This window comes from Columba livia, chromosome 1, assembly GCF_036013475.1.
Source record: "Columba livia isolate bColLiv1 breed racing homer chromosome 1, bColLiv1.pat.W.v2, whole genome shotgun sequence".
In the NCBI taxonomy this organism is placed as follows: Eukaryota; Metazoa; Chordata; class Aves; order Columbiformes; family Columbidae; genus Columba; species Columba livia.
The window spans coordinates 12,966,485-12,983,498 of record NC_088602.1 but is presented as its reverse complement, the minus strand read 5'-3'; the positions used below and the strand labels follow the sequence as shown (position 1 = coordinate 12,983,498).

Here is a 17,014-nt window from a genome sequence, read left to right as displayed (position 1 = left end):
AGCTTCTTACACCACCTGCCTAGAAATCTGCATTTATGCTTCTGCTGCCTTCAATGGTGTGTATTGAGCAGGTCCGCGTTACCTGCCAATACCACACTGACAGTCTGCGGAGGTAAATGTATTTCCTCCCATCCCCTGCATGATGCCGCAACTGCAGGAGCAGGTGTTGCCAGCTAAAACACTCCTTTATTCAGCCACTTTGTAATGAAATGCAAACAGAAAACCTCTAGTTGCCTTTAAGGCAAACAGTGTCAAGTGAATTATGTACAGATTAAAGGTACTGTAGCTCCTGTAGCTACCCCAGAGAGACTGCCCCAAATACACTGGGACAGGCAGCAGGCTTTAGCCTAACTAACAAAGGAGCAGTTAAACTTAATGTGATCCTCTTCTTGCTGCTGGGTTTATTTACCAGAGGTAATGGAATTTTGCTTGTTTGGCTCAGTATTGTTTAACTACACATTTTCTTTATAAGAGGCCCAGTGCAAGGGGACCAGGAAGACCTGCCACACCATGGCTAGAAGAGACTCAGGATGAAGAAAGCCCTAACCATAAGCCACTACTAGCCTCAGAGGAGAGAAATGTTGGCCATGCCTCACCTCTTCTTCCAGTTTGATGACCTTGGCTTGCGCGTTGTTTAGGGCCTGGTCGAGGATTTCGATGTGTCTCCGCTGGTCCTCATTGGCAGAGCGCACAGCTGCCAGTTCCATCTCCAGCTTCTCCTTCTCCTTCAAGTGCTCTTTGTCTGGAAGAAAGCCAAGAACAAGAGCTGCTCCAGGAGGACAGCTCACAAATCCCGGGCCACAAGCCAGAGGCAAGCTGTTCCATCCCCAGAAAAGCAAAAATTATGCGAAGCAGCAGCAAGTGAGGCTGTTACAACACAGAGCTGAGACACAACTGGCAAGGAGTTTCTACTACCAAGGCTCAGTCCCTCGATGTCCAGCCTTACAAGAGCACCAGCAGCAGCAATGAGCAGCAGCCTGGGCTGCATCTGTACTAGCAGAGCTTGTGGACCTCAGCATCATCTCAGAATTGTCCATTCTGCTGAACCGCTAGCACGTTCCCCAGCAAAATTTTGGCTTGCACCAGCTACTCCTTTCCCACACAATGCCCAGGCCCTGCCTGAGAACAGGCTATGTCAGGGACTGTTTACAGCTGTCAGCTTGGATGCTGCTGCCCTTCTCTAAGCGACAGGAAACGTCAGCCCCGTAGATATGGGTTGTGCTGTGCCTGTTCCATTTTACCTGCAAGGATGGAGATTATGAGATACAGAACATGTGAACAAGCCAAATAATAAACACTGGACAGCCTGAAAAATTGAAACAGGGGAAAGCAGCAAGGAAGAATAAGATAGGAGTCATCTGAATGGGCTTTCTCTGGCCATGCAGAGAACAGGAGGCCGTGGGAGGGATTTCAGCCCTGTGGGGGCCCTAGGTGACTTTCCAGTCCTGCACAATCTAAGGGTCCAGAGGTTGGTTCTCCCCCACTATTAAATGCCTTGACACATCAGGAGCAAGACTAAAACATGTAGATAACCTCTTGAGCTGAAAAATCATCCCTTTTTGGGATAAGATTTGATATGACATTAAAAAAAAAAAAACCCAAACACAAGCTGACTAAGTTCAACCATGTCTTTTTCTTCAGTAACAAACTGCAGGCCCACCACTGACTTTGCTGGCAAGCTGCCTGGGGAAATGCTTGGCTCCATCTCCCTCCATGCTGACAGAGCCGAGGAGCCATTTCAGGGAACATGAGCATCGCGGGTCAATCCCTGGATCCCTGACACTGGACTGCAAAGAGTTAATGACTGGAGGAAGCAGGGGACAGAGTTTTCATTCAGTGAAATCTGAGATTTCAAAATCTGGCCTTCGTTCTGAATGACAGCAAAAATAGAACACTTGGAAAGCCTCCAGGAAGGAAAATTTCTTCAAAAAATTAATTTGGCATCAATTAAATGTTGTTTTGACTATTGACTTTTTGAACAGAGCATTACAGAATTTATTGGTTCTTAACTGAAGTGAAAAGTTGCTCCAAAAACATCGATATGTGGAAAATCTGCCCCTAACTTCCAGCCCACCCCACCTAAGCGTGACCACTCAAGCTGGAAGCCACACCATCCACCTCCTCCCAAGGAGGGTCAGAAAACTTTGCACAGCTAAAGCCAGCCCATTTCAGACCTGAACTACCTCCAGAAAGGCCTTATTCTTCCTTAATTACCGGTGGGATGAGAACAGGTTTAATTTACACACTACTGGTAGGTTCCTACAGCGAGGTGAGATACAGACGAACTGAACCATGTGGAACAAGGTGAGCCCAAACCCACCTGGCCATCTTCCCATTTATCCTAAAAGAAGGAAATCAGCACCTCACAAAAAGAAACCCCAGCAAGCAACACCGGCACGTTGGCCTCTGCAAAGCCCACGAGCAAAGCCCAGCAAGTGCTGCACACATTGTGCCACCGACTGCCACCATGAGTTGCCTCTGTACTATGTGGCCTTAATCTTCCCACCTCAGCAAGAAATTTTGTATTGGACATGCAAATCTCTTCTTTCAATGCAAAGACATCTACTTCAATCAGATTCACCAGAAGGAACATTAATACCTATTGTACAGAAGTGTAAATCCAGGCCAGTTATCAAGCAGCTAATTTCATTACAGGGTGAAGAAGCTGGAAGATGAGTGTTATTTCAGCCCTGCTTCATGCTGGGACCACACTTGCTGTGCTGCAGATTTGGAACCCATGTGACAGGAGGACAGAACATATAAAAACAGGACTTGGAACCTTTACTCTCAGTTTTCATCTGAGGAACTTGAAGCACTCAGTTTGCTCCACTGCATGCATTATGTTTTCTATTTCCCCCTGAAAGCAGGACAAGGACATGCTGTACAAAAAATGGCCACTGAACCCACTAGAAAGTTGACAAGAAAATTTTACTTAACCGCTCTCAACACTTCTCCATACCAGCTCCTCCCTGCAAAATTCTGGAGGTACATTTTATAAGTACTTTCCTATATTGCATTAACTTTTAGTAAAGGAGGTCTTTGTTGAACATGCCTTAAATTCTCTTCAAGTACATACAGGTATCCCTAAAGTCTAAAAATACTGTTCTACTGTGCTACACTTGCATGCATGTTCTGCCCAGGCATGTGCTTTTTACCCAACAGACCCTAGCTAATAACTGCTTCTATTTTCTGGTGGGTCACTGCTACATCCTGTTACTGAACAGTCCTCAAAAGGCTTCTCTGCTGTAGGTTACTGCTGTAATCTCACAGCTTTCCACTCGCTGCCTCTTACTGTTGTACCTCACCACACTGAGGACATTACACTGACACTCTGTGGCTGGGTAGCAGAAAGAGGAGAGAAAGCCAAAAGCCTGCTTGGGTGCTTTGCAAACAAGTTTTTTGTGTTGTCAAGCTGGGTACATACAACACAAGTAGACCAGTCTTGACCCTGCTTTGAAGCAGAAACATTAGACATTCAATCTCTGGCACACCTCCACTATGCTCAGATGTGACCCCCAGCTTTTCACACAAACCTCATGCTTAATAGAAGGTTTTGATCTGATCAGTCTTGAAAGAAAACTAATAAATATGTTTTAAAGGTACCATTTACCTATATCAGTTGAATGTGTTCCCTCAAAGCCACTCACAAGTCAACACTACGTTGTAGATAGCACAGGTCCACCCTGCACGCTTCACAAGGAGCAGCTGCATTAACCCCCACGTCCCAGCCAAACACCAACACAGCTCAGTGCTTTCTGCTCCTCCTGCAGTTCTGCTCACAAACAGCAAATTCACAACAGCTCCCTGGACCACACCAGCACCAAGAAAAGGCTGAGAAGCTGCAGCAAGTCATGCTTGAGGTGCCTGTGTCATTTTCTCAGGTGGTGATTAACAGGGATTCTGCACTGGCATTAATAATTCCGATCAATTGTAATGTACTTAATTAATGGTTTGATACATGGTTACTAGTGGTCACTGACCCAAGCAGGTATGCAGAAAGGTTTGATGCTCTGTTGTCAGAAGTCACCGAATCTCCATCAAAACTCGTGATGGCTTTCCTTACCCTACAAAGTATTGCAGGCAGCTTAAGGATGGTATGACTTACATTTGGGACATTTCCATTTGCGTGTCATGAGGTACAAGTCAGGGGAGAATTTGACCGTCACATGTTGAAAACTGAAATCAGATTTCCCACTCTCTTCCCTTCGAAGGGCAAGGGAAAGTCATGCAGAACAGACATATTTTTCTATATGATGCCATTATTTCAGGATGCTGCTCCCTGCAACTGTGCTCTGGGTGCAGCAGGCCCCCACCTCTCTGCATGCAGCTCATGGCTGTGAAATGAGAGGGCAAGAAGGTGCCTTTCACTCACCCCTAAAACTTCTGCCTCTGCCTAATTACTTCCTGTCTTAACACCAAACGGCTCTTAGTCTGCCCAAAACCTCACCCTCAAAAACATCTACTGTGAGCATTTTCTTTGGTTGGATTCACTCGATGGGAATGGCTTTTTGCCTGGGCTATTTGGGACAGAGATATATGCACAAGTCATATGCGGCACATCCACTGCATGTTCCCACAAAGGAAGCGGCTCCACCAACGCGCTGCCAAAACCGTCTGTGCATCCCTACTGATGGGTGTAGAGCCACGTGGGTGGGCACAGAACTCAGTCTGCCCCAAACACCTGAAAAAACAGCCCCTTGGAGGAACCCCTGCTCTGACAGAGTGTCTGTAAAGTTCACAAATCCCAGAAAAAAATGCAAAATTCTCAGACTCCACAAAAAAAAAAAAATTACCCATGATATGCTGTATCATAAGGTTTCTCTCTGCCCTATGCCCCTGAAACCATTCTCAGTCTTCCTGCCTCTCCCTTTCCACAGCATCTCTCAGCCTCCTCCTGCCTGGCTCTTCTTTCAACTGTAAGAATGCATAAGCCTTCATCGGTCACTGCTTCTGTCTTTTCCTAAAAGAACCTTTTCACTGAAAAAACATCATATAATTATCATGAAACTAAAAGGCTGTGAGTTCTCTCCCACCCCTGATACAGCAGTAGCATTTTCCTTAGGCACAAATGCCTAGCATTTAATACTTGGAGGCATGCGGCCTGGCTTTGCCTACTGTTATTACAAAACTAAGAGTTTTTGTCACCTCCAGCCTCCATCTGAGAGCACACGACTCTCTGCACTGTTGCACTGCTAATGCAGAGCTCTGTGATGATCTGAGAAATGATCCCTGCACGTCATGCATGGCCAGACTTCTTTTTCAGGGAGTTTACCCTGTTATTGGAGTTTTAACATAGTAATAATTCCGCATTTGCAGTATTACTAAGGATGAGTGTTAAGAAAACCTCATGAGTTCTAGCTTTCTTTCTTCATCATGAGACTGGCTTAAAAATGACAACTTTTAGGAACCTGCTGATGTTGGAGTGCTTTTATGTAACTTGGGTTGGGGATGTTAAGGGTCATGTTTTCAGGCTGTTTTTCATGAATGTAGGGACTAGAAATCTGCTTTTGCTTTCCTAATGAAAACTGAGATTTGCATTTACTAATCTGACTTAGTAAGCTACCACCCTTAGGGAAAAAGCAAACCCGAGTTTCACGACAGAATTGCAGCGGCTGATGGGAGTGCAGGTAGGCATCATTTTTTCTCTTCTTCTAAATAGACTATTTCAGTCTCAGTAGACAAGCATATGCATGGCAGTGAAAACAAGCTGCACCCCTTCTCCTCTCAGTTTTCTGCCTGAGCATCCCATTAAAAGACATGAGGAGGGTACAGATCATCCTTGCAATGCCCCCCTCCTGGGTTGTGCTCTACCCCTGGAGAAGACTCACAAACATTAGCATATACATGCAGTCACTGACAGAAGAATTCCAAGCAAAACTCTCTATGAGCTCTCAGAGGGGTGTTTTAAGCTGATACCCTGATATCGAGGTCATTACTGCCTGTGCCCCAGCAGCCCGAAGAACATGATTGAAGAGGATCTGCTCCACATGTGCCCATTTTTCTATTCTTGGAAGCACTCTGCATCGCACTGGTAACATTTAGCTCTCTGGTCTAGCCAGGAGACACTCCAAGCATTCAGCCCATCTTACGTGATAGGATCCCAAAAGCTATATTTGTTCGTAAGCTGCGAATTGATAGCAGTAATATGCTGAGAGCATAGTGCAAAATTTTATTGCCAGATACTTATCAGTGGAAGCACAGAGCATGTTTAAGTGCTGGAAAATGACTCAAATTGAGTCTATCCTGCAGATTTAACTCCCCCTTTTATATGGGAACACTACCAGGCTGTCTCTATAACGAGACAGCAAACCCCAGTCTGCAATTTGCACTGTGAAACTTACCGTGTTTGAACTCTTCCCAAGGTTGATAAGACTCACATAGCAATGCTATTTTCTTAACAGATCATCCCCTTCAACTCACAGAAGTATCTACACACCCCTGTGGCATCTGCTAATATGGCAAAGCTAACACAGTCACGGAAAAGATCATCAGATTCTCTTCTGGTTTGTGCACACACGCACCAAATAGGCAGCGAAGCTGCTGTGCTGGCACCATCACTGCTGGCTGGAGCTTGGAGAAGGTTCTCCTACATTTGGGGCAGCCAGTGGATGCTGTGGGGCTGGCAGCGCATCATGCTGAGTGGTGTCAAACACCACACTGCTAAAGGAGGTGGCCAGTTCTCCACCTAAGGATTTGCAATTTCAGCTCAATCTTCCAAGGAAGCTCTTAGTCCAAGAAATAAAAACAGAAGGATAAGATGTACATGGCATTTAGCTTTCATGGCATTTAAGCCCACAAAGTACTGCTCAACTCCTAGGTGGTCAAGCCCTTCTAGAAGCATGCTGATGATGCTCAGGATACACGAGAAGCCACACAGGGTCATTCAGCATCCAGCTGCTCGGGTTTTGGTTTGGCCGGTCGCACAGAGCCATCAGCACACAGTATGAAAACACTGCAGCACTGTGTTCATCATTACGGGAGCCTAAAACTTGTTGGGAATGGATGTTTTCCATAGCAGTAGAAGTAGTAAAACCTTTGTCTTTTCCATCCTTTATGAAAAGGAGGGTCCAGTTCTGCTCTCCTACTGTTAGTCAGCCCCTGACACTGACAACAAGTCAGCAGAGGTTGCTCTGGGCTTTCCCCAGCCAAGAGAAGAATCTGCTCTAAAAATCATGCATCTCTAGAGATGATCCGCACAAGCAAAACTTCACAATTTCAGATAAATATTTATCAAAAATAAGCTGTGTCACCATTAACTCCCACTGCCAGGTTCTGGTGCTCAGAAAGAAAAAAACCCACAGAACAACAGCCTGAACAATCCAGTCTGCAGCTTAAATAAGTGACAAATTAGCTGAGTAAAAGCAACCCATAAGGATAATATCAATTACTAGCAAAGTATTCACCTCCACTCCAGGACATATATATGTGTATGTATATATACGTGCGCCTTCAAAGCAGATTCCCACAGTACTCACTCTGAGTGACATAAAGGCCCTCTGTTGACTTATCCTCATGCCCATCAAAGTCTCTGCTGGCTAGCTGCCTATTGGCCGTCTCCAGTCGTTCTGCAAAAAACAGGAAATACTTTAAGTATAAATATATGTATATCAAATTGTAGGCCAACCAAGAAAATAAGATGCATGCCAGCAGAGCAGTATAAATAGACTCTCTGAAGGAGGACATTAAAATGGAGGCTGACACATACATAAAAGATGAGGCCCTTGACCTCTTCCATGAAGCTGTGTTGTTCAGATTTACAGAAACTGGGGGAAAAGCCTCTGCCCTTAGTGGCTGATGTGCCCAGGCAGTTCATCTCTCACCCTGTCCAAAATGCACAAGGCATTTGCAATCTGAACTACCCAGCTTTGCGAGGGGATGGGGGCCTTTCTGCAGTGGACTGAGGCTGCTGGTGCAGCGAGATGCCCTGGGGGAAGGTAGCCCCTAGCCCAGTGACACCGATCCCTGGGGATGCCCTAGGAAAGGATCAGTTTTCTGCAGCAAGGTACAGATTCCCCTGGGGAGGGTCTGCCTTCAGGTGCCCCCCTCCTCCAAAAAGACCATCCAGCCCCCTCACACTGTTGCAAAAAGCATGAGCCAGCTTGCGGAAGGCATCTTACTGCCCAAAGACATATTAAAGGACTCCCATCAAGCATCTGGACAGGTAATAGTTCAAGGTCATAGTCAAAGGCACCGTCGGAAGCTGACTCTCATATTTAGCCAGAAGGTTTCTTTGCAGCTTGGGGAGGTGACAGCAGCTTTGTCTTATGCCAATAAGCAGGGTCTGATTTCTCAAAAAGTTTATCTAAAACACGTGTGAGCCCACTCCTTTGAAGCCTGCTGCTCTGGAGCTTGTGAGACACACAAGCACCACACGCGACACCGACACCACATCAACTAGGGGGAAAAAAAACCCACACAGGCAAGTGTAACATACCACGGAGATCCCTGTTGAAGTCATGAAGTCTCCTAATTTCTCCTTCGAGTTTGTTTCTCATTGCTTTGTCCAGAGACTCCCTCTTAGTGGTGGTCTTGACCAGGCCCTCATAAGCTTCTGAAATCCTCTGAATCTCTATTTCAAACTGAAAGGAGAGAGAGCTCTTGTTGAAGTCCATCAGGAATGCATCCCATCCCAGTGTTTGCCCAGTGCGTTTTGATGGGGTGCAGGAGTGCAGGGCAATGCCCATGCCAAGTGTCACACCAGCCACCAGCTCTACAATGACCAATCTCCTCGGTGTAGAATGGTGCAAAGCCCCAGTGGTGCTGGAGGTTCCTGCAGTGGGGAGCGATTGCTGGACCCCTGAAAATGGCCTGTGGGGCAGCTCGCCACACCACAATCCCCACAGCACCCCCTGGCAGCTCCCAAAGGAGCTTGGGATGCGCTGGGATTGATGTAACTGCTCAGTTGTCTTCGCTCTGTGACCAAAGTGCATCTTTAACACCACCCAGGAGGACATGTGAGGGAAACAGCATATTTGCGTGGACTCTATTCTTTCCTATAAAGGATTTTAGGAGGTAAGATTTATTATTCTGCTAGGCCCTTGACCCAAAACTTAGCTCTAAGCTCCACATGCCACAAGAAATGTGTTAGGCTCAGCTCTGACCCCACATCAGTCTTAAACTATCGTGGCCTGCTCCTTTCCATTCTTGATCAAAGACTGCTTTATACAAAAATAAACTATAACAGATCAAACCAATTGTTCAGGTTTCCAATCTTAATTTGATCTCCTTGAAATCTGGCAAGCTGTGGGTAGAACATGCAGAGGGAGCCCTTAGCAGTGAGCTTGCATCTTAAGATCCAAACCCAAAAAACTGACAGGATAGTGCCAGGCACCATTATTGCTGTTCAGGACAATCCCATCCAGCTCTTTTAGTAAGCTAATGTCTTGTTAAGTGCTTTGCTGAAATCATTGCTGCAGGAATGATCAACACCGATGTGGGAATCTGCTCCTGCATGCCTAGCCCTTGTGTTTGTGGAGAAAAGCTTGATAATGTGCACAGGCTGGAAAACCAAGAGATATATATAGCCTCCCACATACCTTTCTAAATCTGGTGCTTTTTGAGCCTCTTGAAATCACGGGTGGGATGGATTAAGTTATTTGTGAAGCCAGGGTGCGAGCTCACCTCCACTTGCTGTGGAGACAGATCCCTCTCCAGGACTCCTTAAGATTTAGGTGTAATTTGCCACCTGCAGCACTTGCAGAATAAAAGCTCCAGGGATGCTGGAGCTGTCACCCCACTGTGTGTGGAGAAACCGGCAGCCTGGACCTGCTCTTCTCATGACACCAGGGCCACTCTGTATACGGCCCATGGGCACCCAGCACCTCCCAACCATGCACTGAGCACAGCCCGGCGGAGCTATGATGGGGAAACCCAGTTACCTTCCACCGTTTCTGCTTTCAGCCAGCTCAGGCACAAAAGCTGAAACAAGTGGCGATACACAAAGCTGCAACACCAGCAGCCTTGAATTAGTACATGGCTGGATAACACATCACCTGTCTCACAACAGTGGAGATTTAACATCTCGCAGCTATTTCACACACAAACAAGATGCTCTCCCATATGCACAACATTAAAAGGTACCATATATACATTAGTTCTCAGCTGACAGTTCTCCACAGTTCCAAGAAGAAGTTGATCTTTTGAACACTCCTTATTGGGTGAACTACAAACTTAGTCAGATTATTCTGACTTTCCATTTAGGTTTTTTTGTTGTTGTTGAGGTTTTTTTGTTTGGTTGGTTTTAAAGCAGGAGCTCCAGGAAACCCTGTTACATTTTTCCTTAACCACACCTAGAAAAGCAGGTCCTGCTTGCCCACCTTTCTGATGCATGGCCAGACACCAAGCATGTTCCCACCATGAGGACAGTACACTCAGAGGAACGCTGCATAAATCCAAACCTGTTTGAAAGTCAGACTGAACCTTACTGTGATTAAAAAAAAAAGTCAATGAGTTTTATTTTCCCTCATAGGCACAGCAATGCAGGCTTGTACAAAGGCCCACCAAGAAGTCTGAACTTTTTTGAGAAAATCACTGTATGCAGTTCTGGGCCCCACAACTGCCCAGAAGTTGGATGTGAGGTCCCTGAAGGCATCCAGAGGAAGGCAACAAAGCTGGTGACAGGGCTGGAAGGTGCATCCTGTGGGGAGCTGCTGATGACTTTGGCCTTGTCTAGTTTGGAGAAAAGGAGGCTGAGGGGCAACTTCATTGCCCTCTACAGCTTCCTGAGGGGGAGAAGTAGAGAGAGAGGTGCTGAGCTCTTCTCGCTGGGATCCAGTGACAGGATGAGTGGGAATGGTTCAAAGCTGCACCAGGGGAGGTTGACTGGACATTAGGAAGCATTCACTAAACAGGAGGGTGGTCAAACACTGGAACAGGCTTCCTAGAGAGGTGTTTGATGCCCCAAGCTTGTCAGTGTTTGAGAGGCATTTGGACAACGCCCTTAATAACATACTTTAACTTTTGATCAGTCATGAATTGGTCAGGCAGTTTGACTAGATGATCATTATAGGTCCCTTCCAACTATCATTCTCTTCTTCTCTTTCTCCTCTTTCTCTTTTTCTTCTTCTCCCACAAACGTCTTTCACGTGAGTTTTCCAGAATCAAAATGACATGTCAATTAGTTACTCCAATAACAGCATAGTTTCAGCTACTTGATTCTGTTATAGCTTTTTCTTTCAATAAGTGTGACTTCTAGTGAAAGTCTTCTCTTCCTATAAATAGTTAGATGCTATATTCAAGCCACCTCGCATTGCTTTCCTTGACCACTTAAGCAGATTGAGCTTTTCCCTCCTTGAAATGAAAGTATGGCTTAGCAAAAGTAATTTTTAAAGCACTTTCCTGAATCCTTAACTACATTATTCCAACCAGGCACCATGCTCGGTTGGGTGCCCTGACACCCCCTGGTTCCCACGCCTCCCCTTTCCTGGGTGAGCTGTATCTGCAGAAGATGCCTGCTCCAGAGAGCTCCTACCACAGCAAAGCAGATTTTCCAACACAGCAGGGGGTTTCCCCAGTCCTGCCCAATGCTACTGGTTACTGCAAGGGCTCTGCTCTGCCCATTATCTGCTCTTATTTCCCAAAACACACCACCAAGCAAGTCTCCTGCAAAGAGGAGGCAAAGACTTGCTGCAGGAAGAGAAAGAACCTCCATCAGCACTGAACAAAATTAAATGAGAACAGAAGAACAGTGATAAATTCTGCTGGTGTTTCTCAGTGGCTCTGGAACTTCCTTCCCCTTCTCTATGACTCTATGAAAAAACAGTTGAGCTTCTTCTCTACCTGGTAGCTCCTGGAGCCAACACACTCAAACAACCCATTCAGTGGGCAAGGGGAAGAGCCAGCCCAGCCTGGCAATTAAACTTCAGCAAGGTACCACCACCTAAAAATAAATAAATAACTAAATAAAGATAAAGTAATGCTTTGCTTTTGCACAAAGAGCTCAAAATAAAATGTCTAAGACCCCTCTTCCTCCCCAATTCTTTTAAGGAAAGAAAACCAGACAACTCGTCAATCAGCACAGGGATTCATCACCACCTTGTACCTCTCTGCAAAAAGTGTGTTCAGACACGACTGAGAATCTGACAACCCTCAGGGCTGATCTGCATGTATGAACACCCAGGGAGCTTTCCACATCAAGCTGATTTTCTCTAATTTCTTCTCCTATTCTGTATTCAACATAAGTGATGGGAGGGTGGCCCTACGTAGAATAAACTTGCTATGCAGGGCCAAACAAGAAGTACTCCTCGTGACACTTCCACTTCCAGCAAGAGGGAAGAGTTTTCACACCCAAGTAAGTAATTTAACTCACTGTTACATTTTCAGAGGTGATGTTTAGCTGAAACTGTGGGAACAGAGGAGGACCTGCCCTGTCCTTGTGTTCATACACAGAGAGAACAGCACGGGAGGGATACTGTGTGTTAAGGCTTTGGTTCAGGCCATTTTCCTGAAGAAAGAATGCACTTGAGCATGTGTTTCACTTTAATACTCTGCTTACATTCCTCAAAGTCAATGGGATTCAGTCCACGCTCCATTGACTGAAGTGAGACTTCAGGCCCTGCTTGAATACCTTTCTGTTGGTGCCTGATGCAATCGACCCGCGGGGCATCCAAGATAAAGAGAGAGCCATTTCCAAGAGCGTAAAAGGAAATCGGAACATTTTTAGGCCATCGCACTCAAATACCTTTTACTGAACAACATGGCTTTTGTAAAATTAATAGCTAGAATATTTCTTTTTGCCCCTGAAGGCCAAAGGGAAGTCAGTGTTAAAACCTTTGCAGACATCTTCACAAAGAGTTAATGTTGCTGCAAAAAATTCTCAACTAAGTTTAGGAAATTATGTGAATAAACTCAACTCATTTGGTTGCAGAGGAGGAGGCTTCAAAGATGACAAAAGCTACAAAACAACAGGTCTTTTTTCTAACCTGTTTGAACTTCATGGTCTCAGACTTTTTCCCAAAGCTGAGGCTGGGACACAGTCTCTCAGAGCTACCTCTCCTCCTAGGAAGGGTGTCTCCAAGAACACCCTGATCCTACATAGCACAGAGGTTGAGCTCCTATATAGGGTCCTAAATTCAGAGAGAAAAGTCCTCCACTGTAAGCCCATTCATGTATAAGCAGTGGGAAGACACAAATGAAAGCAGTGTAGGAGCCTGAATAACTCATTTCACAGAATCATGCAATGTTAGTGATTGGAAGAGACCTCGAAAAGATCATCTAGTCCAATCCCCGGCTTGGGACCCAGAGCCAGCAGATGTGGGGAGCATTTCTGCATTGCCTTCAGTGAACTCCCATTTTTAAGCAACTTCTATTTTGTTTGATTTGACCTTTCATCTTATCACCCTGGGCAGTGCAGGAGACATCATCCTTCTCCACTTAAGTTGCATACAGAAAAGAGGGTACAGGATCTCTTTGCAAAAGAGTTTTTGAGCAAAATCTTTACCAAATGGTTCTTTCAGATAAGGGGCAGTGCTTTTTGAACCCACATGTTCAAAGGCGGTTATCTAACATCAGCTCTTAGAAAACCACCGAGCAATCACTGAAAACCTCTGAGACAACCAAACTAATGCAAGTCCACACAACAGGCAACCCCACTGATGGCTGTTACACTTCCAAGAGTGTGGAGTGCCATGCAAACATATTGTGGTGGACAAGACTGTTCAGGAATGATGTGGCCGTGCTCTTCACATGCTTCTGCTGCCCATGCATATGGTGCAGGACCCTGCTGCCCCAGGAGCAGACTTAGCCCATGGGAGACTTCCACAGAAAGCTTCAGGGAGGCCAGCACAGAAGGATGGAAGGGGAAAATCCCCAACTGAGGGACATGTGATGAGCTGACCCGTTTTGCCCTAGATGAAGAGTAGCCCATGGGCCTCAAGGCACAGGATTACACTTCTGGGAGACCACCATGGAGAGGAAATGGTTAGAGATGGCCACTGGTGCATCCCCATTGCAGTGACATGACTATGCAGAACAGCTTGAGGGGCCCAAATGCAGAAGTACCAAGACGGTTGCCCTGCCCAGGCACCAAACACCCCTCCACATACCTTCTGCAGCTTGTCCGCCTTCTCATAGTAGCCCTCCAGCTCCTGCCGCAGCACGTGGTTCTCCTCAGAGAGCATCTCCACCATCTGCTGTGCCCGCTCCACGATGGCGAAGGCATCGGGCGTCAGCTGCTGGCCCGGCGGTGTCGGTGTCAGCGGCTGGGCAGTGGCAGGGGCCGGCAGCGGTGGCAAGGTGCCTGGGAGCAGAGGGCCGGCGGCGGCCTGCGAGGACATGGGGCTGTGCTGCTGGGCCGGTGGTGGGAAGGGCGGCTGGCATTGTCGGCTGCGGGGAAGCACACAGGGGAGGTGTTAGAGCCGCATGTCCTCAAAACGCGCCCAGGAGCTTTCGCCTAATGACTGCACGGTTTATTAATAGGGTTATAACTGTACAGTCATGATTCCGATCCTTAGTCACTCCTAAATACCAACAATCACAGCAGGGACCAGGTAAATTGTCTCCTCGTCTGCTCTTGACAGTGATGTATACATCTGGCATGAACGAATAAAGGAAGCATTGAGTCGAAAATGTAATTTTTGCCTAGGTGCGCAGCTAATATTTCAGCAGCCAGCCAGCCTCTCCCTGCCCCCTCTTGCCACAAACCCCACCACTGAGAAGCGTAAGCCGGCAGGCTCGAAGGAGACACAAGGGATGCATTACTCCTGCCTCAAACACTGCTCCCTGCCTGGAGCAAGATCGGCTGACCAGCTGAATTGGGAGGCGAAAGGAAGCGATGTGAGCCAAGCCGTGTTCCCGAGCGGCTTTAGCAAGCGGCAAAGGGAAGGGTTCTGAAGAGCTGCTGGAGTCACAGCCCAGGTCAGCCACAGCAAGCCACCAAAGTCATCGTCCAGCGCGAGACCTCATTGTGCTACCCCCTGACTACCGGCATCCATCAACCCACCAGGCTTGTGTTGGGGAAGGATAAGGAACTCGCTGGCGGCAGACCTGCTTGTGGGCTAGGCTTTCTGATGGCGGGTGGCTCCTAAATCCAGCCCAGTCACAGTTTGCTGGAGGATAACCCAGGAGCACATCTTAGTGGTGAGGGTAATCCTGTGGCTGGTGGCCAGGCAGGACCAGAGTCCCTCGCTTCTGTCTTGCGTTTCAGCCCTGCAAGCACAGGAAGGGAGACTGCCCCTGTTTCAAAAGGGGGAATTCTGGCAGGGAGCAGCTCAAAGCTTATCTGCACAGGACCCATTCCCACCCCACAGGCAGCCTGGAGAGCCAGCCAGGCCAGCTCAGAGCCTCGACCAGGAGGAGCGGCCCCACGCAGAGCCCGGCTGTGCACAACCCTAGCCACTCCTCAGCCTGGATGCCTAAACTGTGACACCGCACTTGTCTAAGAGACTCAGCCCAGACAATGCAGGACATCCCTGTCAGAGCCCAGTTTGGCTGGAAAATAAGGTGGCTGCTGGACCCCACCTGAAGGCTGCAATCACTTTAGCTTAACCACAAGCTGTTAGGCTTGCTGTAGCTATTGTTGCCTTTATTTCTGTACCCTACACGAGGCAGGAGACCTAACAGACGTATTTACCCCATCTGGCCCCAGAGATCCATGAAGCCTGTTTTTTAGACAGATGACTTTGTGCTATATAAATACATAACAAATATTATTACCATTGTCTTCAGCACCTACACGGCTTCTCAAAGTGGGGTTTTCAAAAGCTCTCAGTGTTGGCCTAATTCTACTGATAATAAGCCGTCACTGCCTTCAGCTGCAACAGAACAAGATGAAAACTGCTCTGACAAGCTTGTTCCCACCAAGTCAGCAATTCAGCTGTATCTTCTGTCAAAACTAGAGGGAAAGCAAACGGGGCCCTGGGGCCCCCCAAATGCAGCACACAGACAGCCCCATGTTCCCATCCCGGCTCTTGTCCTTTGCCCAATGCATCCACCATGCACGGAAAGGTGTTGAGATGGAGCGAACACCAGTGGTGAGCCCGTTCCCAAATGCGAGGACACTGCGAACCTGCCTAGCAGCACTGACCCTGGTCCAAGCTGTGTCCTTGGGAGGAAGGTCCTGGCCAAGCTTCGTGCAGACAGCACTGGGAAAGCCTGTGCTGAACCAGCCCTGGCCTCCAGACGAGTTTACCTGCACAGCACAGATGCACCCTCAGGCTGTGTCTCCCCCCATAAATTAAATACCCATGGAGGCAGCTCAGAAGGACAGGAGGGCTCCCAGGGCCAGGAGCATTTGTGCTCAGCCCTGGCATGTTACTTCTCTGGCAGAGGTACAGGCTAATGACTAAGGAGCTAAACACCTGCAGAAAGTGGATGACACTTCTCAAAGGACAGTAAGGCAGGGAGGTGTTGTATGACACTTCACATCTGGCCGACGAAACATAAAGTAATTCATACAAGTCACGGAACAGTTGGAGTTAGAAGGGACTTTCAAAACCCATCTGGTCCAACCTCCTGCCATGGGCAGGGACTCCTTCCACTCGACCAGGTTGCTCAAAACCCCATCCAACCTGTCCTGGAACACTTCCAGGGATGGGGCATCTACCATATCTCTGGGCAGCCCATTCCAGTGTTTCACCACCCTCATAGAGAAGAATTTCTTCCATACACCTGATCTAAATCTACCATCTTTTAGATTAAAACTGCTGCCCCTTGTCCTATCACAACAGGCCCTGCTAAAAAATCTCTCTTTCTCATAAGCCCCTTTTAAGTACTAGAAGAGCACAACAAGGTCTCCCCGGAGCCTTCTCCAGGTTGAACAACCCCAAGTCTCTCAGCCTGTTCTCCCAGCAGAGCTGTTCCAGCCTCTGATCATTCCTGTGGCTCCTCTGGCCCCTCTCCAACAGGTCCATGTCTTTCCTGCACTGAGGGCTCCAGAGCTGGACACAGGACTCCAGGTGGGGTCTCACCAGAGCGGAGCAGAGGGGCAGAATCACCTCCCTCCACCTGCTGGCCACGCTCCTTCTGATGCAGCCCAAGATACAATCGTTCTTCTGAGCTGCAAGAGCACATTGCCAGC

The 17,014-nt window shown here is 47.4% G+C and overlaps 1 protein-coding gene across 4 annotated transcripts in view; it reads right to left on the bottom strand.

Moving 5' to 3' along the window:
- AMOTL1 (angiomotin like 1) overlaps positions 1-17,014 on the bottom strand; it is an 89,207-nt gene that overhangs the window by 15,885 nt on the left and 56,308 nt on the right. For all 4 annotated transcript variants that reach the window (XM_065040926.1, XM_065041016.1, XM_065041062.1 and 1 more), the window contains 4 exons: positions 14,043-14,322; positions 8,435-8,579; positions 7,476-7,565; positions 597-742 (listed from right to left, as the gene is read on the bottom strand). In XM_065040926.1, the coding sequence (XP_064896998.1) occupies positions 597-742; positions 7,476-7,565; positions 8,435-8,579; positions 14,043-14,322 (661 nt within the window). The remainder of the gene's footprint in view (positions 1-596; positions 743-7,475; positions 7,566-8,434; positions 8,580-14,042; positions 14,323-17,014) is intronic.